The 9,399-nt window shown below is 45.2% G+C and overlaps 1 protein-coding gene across 1 annotated transcript in view; it reads left to right on the top strand.

Moving 5' to 3' along the window:
* The first annotated feature begins 1,547 nt into the window (after positions 1-1,547).
* The window catches only part of RDH13 (retinol dehydrogenase 13), a 30,313-nt gene continuing 22,461 nt past the window's right edge, over positions 1,548-9,399 (top strand). The window contains exon 1 of the mRNA XM_047790492.1: positions 1,548-1,609. Within this exon, the coding sequence (XP_047646448.1) occupies positions 1,563-1,609 (47 nt within the window). The 5' untranslated portion in view covers positions 1,548-1,562. The remainder of the gene's footprint in view (positions 1,610-9,399) is intronic.

Raw genomic sequence — 9,399 nt, 5'->3', positions numbered from 1 at the left:
AAGCCCCGGTACCCACTGTGAAAGCTGATGGGAAGATGAAGTGTGAAAAGACACATCAAGTGGGAGTTCCCATGGTGGCTCAGCAGGTTAAGAGCCCGACTAGCGTCCATGAGGATGCGGGTTCAATCCCTGGCTTCCCTCAGGGGCTTAAGGATCCGGCGTTGCCACAAGCTGCGGTGTAGGTCACATATGGGCCTCAGATCTGGCATCGCTGTGGCTGTGGTGTAGGCCTGCCACGGCAGCTCTGATTCAGCCCCGAGCCTGGGAACCTCCATGTGCCATGGGTGCGGCCCTAAAAAGAGTGAGAGGGAAAAAAAAGACACCTAAAGTGCTTAGAACAGGCTCAGTGCTCAGCCAATGGGGGAGACGTAGACAAAGGAGTGAGCCATTCACTAAACGACCGGATGCATATGTGAAGACAAGGGCTGGTTCTGTGGACAGACAGCCCTGGGTCCTGGCACCGGCTCTGACACCCCAAGTAACAGGCAGCCTCAGTCCTAAGCTTCTGATGACCATTCATGGATTCCAGACATGTATCCCTTCATTCCTCAGATGTTTCTTAAGCGTCTGCTTGATACCAGGCACAGTTCTAGGTGCCGTGGAACTCAGCGGGCCCAACCCTGCCCTCGTGGAATTCACATTCTGGTGGAAAACAACATTAAAAAAAGGTGGAGAATGTCAAATGGTGGTAATAAAGCTGGGAGGAGGGCCAGGGGCCTCCAGCAGGTGTTTGGGGGATTCTATTGGTTGGGGAAGGCCTTGCTGACACCAAGATATTTGAGTGAGGACCTAGTGGCTCTACCAGGGGAAGGATGTCCAGGCAATGGCCAGTGCAAAGGTCCTGGGGAGGGTATGCCCACACCGCAGGGCCAGAAATTCTGAAGCCGAGTGCAGAGCGCAGAGGGCTGGGACCTGAAGTCAGGGAGGTGATGGGGGTGGGGTGTGGATTCCCAGGGTCACTGCAGGGATCAGAACCTGACAGGGCTGGGGAGTTCCTGTCATGGTGCAGCAGAAACGAATCTGACTACAAATCATGAGGTTGCGGGTTCGATCCCTGGTTTCTCTCAGTGGGTTAAGGATCTGGCATTGCCGAGAGCTGTGGTGGAGGTCACGGATGCAGTTCAGATCCCGAGTTGCTGTGGCTGTGGTGTAGGCCAGCAGCAGTAGCTCCAATTTGATTCCTAGCCCGGGAGCCTCCATATGATGAGAGTGTCGCCCTAAAAAAGCAAAAGAAAAAAAAAGAAAGAAAAGAAAAGGAAAAAAAAAAAGAAAGAAAGAAATTGACAGGGCTGTAGAAGTGTTTTGATGAAGTTTTTTATATCTAATGATTTTTATTTTTTCTATTCGAGTTGGTTTACAGAAGTGTTTGGTTTGGGGTTTTTTCGTGTCATTGAGATCACACAGCATGTAAGGAAGCGGCTTGCACACTCGTGGAGAGCGTCCTTGAGACCAGGTCACTACCCCGTGTGTCATCAGCCTTCCCCGCCTCAGTTTTGGCATCCACGGGTGCTTCTTGCTTGAATCATTTATGACCAAGCCGGTTCCCCAATGGCACCTGGGTTATGTTTCAAAAGGAGCCCCTCAGTTCTGTGCGGAGAACGGGCTGGAGGTAAGAACAGGAGGAAGCGGGGAGACCTAACAGGAGGCTTCCCACGAATCCAGGGAGCGATGGTAGCAACGGCGCTGCTGAGAGTGTGGATGTGTTTTTGGAGCAAGAGCTGGCAGATTGGGAGGGAAAAAGAGGAGCCTCCATGTCTCATGCTAGGCGACTGGGGAGCTGGAGTTCCCGTGTGCGTTCCTTCTTTTTCTGATGGCAACGTTCATATCAGCTTTATTTATATATATACATAAGAGTTATTTATATACATATTTAGAGTTTGTTTATATATATATATTTGGAGTTATTTATGTATATATATTTAGAGTTCCTGTTTTCTTTCTTTCTTTTTTTTTTTTAAATAATTTTTTTAATTTTCCCACTGTACAGCAAGGGGGTCAGGTTATCCTTACATGTATACATTACAATTACATTTTTCCCCCCACCCTTTCTTCTGTTGCAACACGAGTATCTAGACAAAGTTCTCAATGCTATTCAGCAGGATCTCCTTGTAAATCTACTCTTTTATTTATTTATTTATTTTTATTTTGTTGTTGTTGTTGTTGCTATTTCTTGGGCCGCTCCCGCGGCATATGGAGGTTCCCAGGCTAGGGGTCGAATCGGAGCTGCAGCCACCGACCTACGCCAGAGCCACAGCAACACGGGATCCGAGCCGCATCTGCAGCCTACACCACAGCTCACGGCAATGCCAGATCGTTAACCCGCTGAGCAAGAGCAGGGACCGAACCCGCAACCTCATGGTTCCCAGTCCGATTCGTTAACCACTGCGCCATGACGGGAACTCCTGTAAATCTATTCTAAGTTGTGTCTGATAAGCCCAAGCTCCCGATCCCTCCTAGTCCCTCCCCCTCCCATCAGGCAGCCACAAGTCTCTTCTCCAAGTCCATGATTTTCTTTTCTGAGGAGATGTTCATTTGTGCTGGATATTAGATTCCAGTTATAAGTGATATCATATGGTATTTGTCTTTGTCTTTCTGGCTCATTTCACTCAGGATGAGGGTCTCTAGTTCCATCCATGTTGCTGCAAATGGCATTATGTCATTTTTTTTTATCGCTGAGTAGTATTCCACTGTGTATATATACCACATCTTCCAAATCCAATCATCTGTCGATGGACATTTGGGTTGTTTCAATGTCCTGGCTATTGTGAATAGTGCTGCAATGAACATGCAGGTGCATGTGTCTCTTTTAAGTAGAACTTTGTCTGGATAGATGCCCAAGAGTGGGATTGCGGGGTCATACGGAAGTTCTATGTATAGCTTTCTAAGGTATCTCCAAACTGTTTTCCATAGTGGCTGTACCAGTTTACATTCCCACCAGCAGTGCAGGAGGGTTCCCTTTTCTCCACAGCCCCTCCAGCACTTGTTATTTGTGGATTTATTAATGATGGCCATTCTGACTGGTGTGAGGTGGTATCTCATGGTAGTTTTGATTTGCATTTCTCTTATAATCAGTGATGTTGAGCATTTTTTCATGTGTTTGTTGGCCATCTGTATATCTTCTTTGGAGAAATGTCTATTCAGGTCTTTTGCCCATTTCTCCATTGATTGATTGGTTTTTTTGCTGTTGGGTTGTATAAGTTGTTTGTATATTCTAGAGATGAAGCCCTTGTCGGTTGCATCATTTGAAACTGTTTTCTCCCATTCTGTAAGTTGTCTTTTTGTTTTCTTTTGGGTTTCCTTTGCTGTGCAAAAGCTTTTCAGTTTGATGAGGTCCCATGGGTTTATTTTTGCTCTAATTTCTATTGCTTTGGGAGACTGACCTGAGAAAATATTCATGATGTTGATGTCAGAGAGTGTTTTGCCTATGTTTTCTTCTAGGAGTTTGATGGTGTCCTGTCGTATATTTAAGTCTTTCAGCCATTTTGAGTTTATTTTTGTGCATGGTGTGAGGGTGTGTTCTAGTTTCATTGCTTTGCATGCAGCTGTCCAGGTTTCCCAGCAATGCTTGCTGAATAGACTTTCTTTTTCCCATTTGATGTTCTTGCCTCCCTTGTCAAAGATTAATTGACCATAGGTGTCAGGGTTTATTTCCGGGTTCTCTATTCTGTTCCATTGGTCTGTCTGTCTGTTTTGGTACCAGTACCACACTGTTTTGATGACTGTGGCTTTGTAGTATTTCTTGAAGTCTGGGAGAGTTATGCCTCCTGCTTGGTTTTTGTTTCTCAGGATTGCTTTGGCGATTCTGGGTCTTTTGTTGTTCCATATAAATGTTTGGATTGTTTGTTCTAGTTCTGTGGAAAATGTCATGGGTAATTTGATAGGGATTGCATTGAATCTGTAGATTGCTTTGGGTAGTATGGCCATTTTTACAATATTGATTTTTCCAATCCAGGAACATGGAATATCTTTCCATTTCTTTACATCTTCTTTGATTTCTTTGATTAAAGTTTTATAGTTCTCGGCATATAGGTCCTTTACCTCCTTGGTCAGGTGTATTCCGAGGTATTTGATTTTGTGAGGTGCAGTTTTAAAAGGTATCATATTTTTGTATTCCTTTTCTAATGTTTCATTGCTGGTATACAGAAATGCAACTGACTTCTGAATGTTAATCTTATATCCTGCTACTTTGCTGAATTTATTAATCAGTTCAAGTAGTTTTGGGGTTGAGTCCTTAGGGTTTTCTATGTATAGTATCATGTCATCTGCATACAGTGACAGTTTGATCTCTTGTCTTCCTATATGGATGCCTTTTATTTCTTTTGTTTGTCTAATTGCTGTGGCTAGGACTTCCAAAACTATGTTGAATAGCAGTGGTGAGAGTGGGCATCCCTGTCTTCTTCCATGTTTCTTTCTTTTTTAAATGGGAATATTCATAGCAGCTATATATATATATATATATATATATATATATTAGAGTAATTTATATATATATATTTAGAGTTTTCATTTTCTTTCTTTTTTTATGGGAACATTCATAGCAGCTTTATTTATTTATTCTTATTTTTATTTATTTATTTTTTTGGGGGGGGAGTTCCCGTTTTCTGAGATGGGGAAGATTGCTGCTCTAACAGAGGGACTTGGACTATTAGTGGCTCAAATCAGGTTGAAATTTATTTCCTAAAGTTGATCTGGAGCATGTCTGGCAGCTCCACGATTACCAGGGGCCCAGGCGCCTTCCATCTCATTGCTCTGATAAAAATAGGGCTTCCAGGAGTTCCCGTCGTGGCTCAGTGGTTAATGAATCCGACTAGGAACCATGAGGTGGCGGGTTTGATCCCTGGCCTTGCTCAGTGGGTTAAGGATCCGGCATTGCTGTGAGCTGTGGTGTAGGTCGCAGACGCGGCTCAGATCCCACGTTGCTGTGGCTCTGGCATAGGCCAGCGGCTACAGCTCCTATTTGACCCCTAGCCCGGGAACCTCCATATGCTGCAGGAGCGGCCCAAGAAATGGCAAAAAAGACAAAAAAAAAAAAAAATAGGGCTTCCAGGGAGTTCCTACTGTGGCTCAGCAGGTTAAGAACCCAGCTGGGATCCATGAGGATGCAGATTCAATCCCTGGCCTTGCTCAGTGGGTTAAGGATCTGGTGTTGCCCCAAGCTACATCGGAGGTCACAGATGCGGCTTGGATCCAGCATTGCTGTGGCTGTGGCTGTGGCCAGCCCCTGCAGCTCTAATTCAACCCCTAGCCCAGGAACTTCCATATGCCACAAATACAGCCCTAAAAAGCAAAAAAAAAAAAAAAAAAAAAAAAGGGGGGGGGGATGCTTCCACATCATGGGCCAGAACAGCTGCTTCAGTTCCTGCCATCAGATCTGCTGCATCAGATCTGCCGTCCAGCCTGAAGAAAGGAAGAAAGGGGGAGCTGTTTTTTCTTTTAAGTACCAATGTCCTTTCTGCTCACACCTTGTCGGTCAGAACTTAGATACATGGCCACAGCTAGGTGCAGAGGAGGCTGGGAAATGCTTCTTTATTCTTTTATTCACCTACCCAGCTATAAACCAGTGGGTCATGTACTTTGAGCAAGAAAGGAAGAATGGATCTTAGGGGAAGAACTAGCTAACTTTCCCTAATGGGTCCCCAGTGCTGCTCTTTCTACATCCTTGTGTCCCCCTCCAGTTCACATTCCACATCTCGGCTGGAGAATTCCGAAGACACAGATCGGCTCATGACCTTCCATTGCTAATTACTCCTCTGTGGCTCCCCAGTAACTTCTGAATCAAAGCCAAGCTTCTCAGGCCGGTATTTGACCTGGAATCTGGCTCCATCTTCCCACCACTCTGGCCTCATTCCTTCCCCGCCTTCCACGCCTTCCCCGCCCTCAACATCTGCACACACCTGTGTGCTACCTTTTGCTGAAGCTGATCCCTCAGTGGGGAGCTCCCTTCCTGGCCTGAGGAAATCCTATGTATCCCTCTGGCTGTGATCAACACCACTTTCCAGAGAAAACTTGCCCAGCATCTAACAGAGGGCTCTTTCGCCTCCCATAGGCTCTCAGGGTCCCTCCTTACCCCATCAGAGCTGGGAGGTCAGCTACCTGCTAGGTGCCTGCCCTGCCTCAGGCAAAGTCCCGCCTCTCTCCCTTCCTGTCTTTCTTCCTTCTCATCACCCTTCCCTGCTCTCTCTGCTCTGCCCCTCCTCCCTCCTTCCCGACCTCCCTTCCTCCCGGTTTTGGAGCCGGTTTTGGAGCCGTGCTTGTGCTACTCTCAGCACCCGTACGAAGCAAACAAACCCAAATCAATTGGTCCAGTTACGATGGCCATGCATCAAATCATTCCAAGACCTCCTGCACGGAGAGAATGAATTGGAAGCCCTCCGACGGGGGAGCGTTCTCTCAGCACCTGGGACAGCACCCAGAGCATATCAGGACTTTATTAGCAAGGTCAACAATGATAAAGCTGCGGAGTCTTGGGTGCGTCTGGGAATCAAGTAGGAGGTCCTTGGAGGAGGGATTTGTCTGCATTGTTCTCTTGATAATAAGAGAAGCCGTCAAGGCACTGGGGGTTAGGTCCTTGTCATGAATTACTTTCTTTCAAAAATTGTTTGTTTTGCTGTAGTTGATTTACATTGTTCTGTCAATTTCTGCTGTGTAGCAAAGGGACCCAGTCATGTATCTGTACACTCTCTTTCTCTTTCCATCATGTTCCATCACAAGGAATGGGACATAGTTCTCCGTGCTGCCCAGCAGGACCTCATTGCATATCCGCTCTTAATGTAACACTTTGCATCTCTTAACCCCACACTCCCAGTCCAACCCACTCCCTCTCCCTCCTCCTTGGCAACCACAAGTCTGTTTTCCATGCCTGTGAGTCTGTTTCGTTTCTATGGATAGGTTCGTTTGTGCCATATTTTAGATTCCACATATAAGTGATATCAAAAGATATTTGTCTTATTTCACTTAGTATGAGAATCTCTAGTTCCGTCCATGTGGCTGCAAACGGCATTATTTTTGTTTTGTTCTTTTTTATGGCTGAGTAGTATTCCATTGTGTATATGTCCCACATCTTCTTTATCCATTCCTCTGTCATTGGACACTTAGGTTGTCTCTATGTCTTGGCTATTGTGAATAGTGCTGCAATGAATTACTTTCCTTTTTTTTGGTTGTTCTTCCGATTTACTTCTTTACAAAGAGAAAATAATATTTCCTATGACAGTGTCAGGTTATACAGACTCCTTAATAATATAACATAGAATTACCCTTATCAATATATCTACTTACTTAGTTATTGTTGTCAAAACTGACCCTGCAATCAGAAACATTGTAACAGACTATATTATATTATTTCTCTAGATTACAGTGTAACAAGATATTAAAATATGCACACTAGGGATATGAAGTAATGTTATGTAAATAAAAATAAAATGAAAATGATGCAATTATATCAATTATCATGGAAAAATCATATAGGTATATTGTTGAGAGGAAGAAAGAGCCTGGAAATATATTAAATGCAATGACTTACTTTTGGTCATCCTTCCAAACTCTGTGACAGGGGCCAGCAAACTTCTGCCCCCCTGCTTGTTTTTGTAAATAAAGTTTTATTGGAACACAGCTCTGCTCATTTGTTGGCATGTTGTCTGTGGCTGCTTTCTCGCTCTAGTGGCAAGTAGTTGCCACATGGACCAGATAGCCTGAAACACTGAAATTATTTGCTGTCTGGCTCTTTGCAGAAAATGTTTGTTAACCCTGCCTTAGAGGTAGAGGATATTAGGAGCCCATTTTACAGAGGAGGAGGAAAAGACTCAGAGAGGGAATACTCTATTTGAGGTTGAGAGAACCAGCATGTAAACTGAGCACCCATGTTTTTTCCTCAGACGTGTTTTCCCTATTTTTTTTAAATTTTTTATTTTATTTTAATTTTTGTCTTTTTGCCTTTTCTAGGGCCGCTCCTTCAGCATATGGAGGTTCCCAGGCTAGGGATCGAATCAGAGCTGTAGCTGCTGGCCTGTGCCAGAGCCCCGGCAACTCAGGATCCGAGCCACGTCTGCAACCTACACCACAGCTCATAGCAACGCCGGATCCTTAACCCACTGAGTGAGGCCAGGGATTGAACCTGCCTCCTCATGGATCCTGGTCAGGTTTGTTAACTGCTGAGCCATGAAGGGAACTGTAGAATTTCTCTCCTTTTTAAGGCTGAAGCTTATTGCACTGTGTGTGTATATATCACGTTTTGTTTGTCCATTTGTCCATCGGCAGACATTGGGGTTGTCGACCTCATGCTCTTTTTTCTTTTTTTCTTTCTTTTTTTTAAATGGCTGTACCCACTGCATGTGAAGTTCCCCGGCCAGAGACTGAATCAGAGGCACAGTAGTGACCTATGCCACAGCTGGGGCAATGCCAGATTCTTTAACCCACTGCTCCAGGCCTGGGATGGGACCTATGCCTCTGCAGTGACCCTGGCCCCTGCAGTCAGATTCTTAACCCATTACTCCTGCACTTAACCTCTGCCCTCCATTACGTCTCATGGATGGTTTCACCTGAACAAGGAAGAAACCTTTTCCAGAACAAGGAGAAAATGCAGATGAACAAAAAGCAAAAACCAAAATCACCCATCATCCTGTCTGGCAGAGAGAGACCCCCTGCAGAATATTACAGGTTTTTTTTTTTACTCTAAAAATATTCAATTAGTATATAAATGTAAAAAAATAGAATCAGAAGTTCCTTGGAGTTCCCGTCATGGCGCAGTGGTTAACGAGTCCGACTAGGAACCATGAGGTTGCGGGTTCGGTCCCTGCCCTTGCTCAGTGGGTTAAGGATCTCGCGTTGCCGTGAGCTGTGGTGTAGGTTGCAGTTGCAGTTCAGATCCCATGTTGCTGTGGCTCTGGCGTAGGCCGGTGGCTACAGCTCCGATTTGACCCCTAGCCTGGGAAACTCCATATGCCACAGATGTCGCCCTAAAGAAAAAAGATGACCAAAAAAAAAGAGAGAGAGAGAGAATCAGCCTGCTTCCACCACCCCGCTGGCCTGTGTCAGTATCTGATTAAGGAAGTTTGGATTTTTTTTTTCTTGCTTTTTAGGGCCATACCTGTGACATGCGGAGGTTCCCAGGCAGGGGTCTGATCGGAGCTACAGCTGCCGGTCTATACCACAGCCACAGCCACACCAGATCCAAGCCACATCTGCGACTTACACCACAGCTCATGGCAAGACTGTATCCTTAACCCACTGAGCGAGGCCAGGAATTGAACCCTCAACCTCATGTTTCCTAGTGAGATACATTTCTGCTGCGCCACCCCAGGAACTCCTGGGTGTTCTTAAAGCTGTAGACAGACTCTATCCAGAAAAGAAACACATACAGACAAATTAACTTTTACTTTCAGAGGATCAGTGAGTGAAGGGCCC

The sequence above is a fragment of the Phacochoerus africanus genome, chromosome 8 (assembly GCF_016906955.1).
Source record: "Phacochoerus africanus isolate WHEZ1 chromosome 8, ROS_Pafr_v1, whole genome shotgun sequence".
Lineage (NCBI taxonomy): Eukaryota > Metazoa > Chordata > Mammalia > Artiodactyla > Suidae > Phacochoerus > Phacochoerus africanus.
The sequence above is the reverse complement of the archived record's forward strand: the minus strand, read 5'-3'. Positions and strand labels throughout refer to the sequence as shown.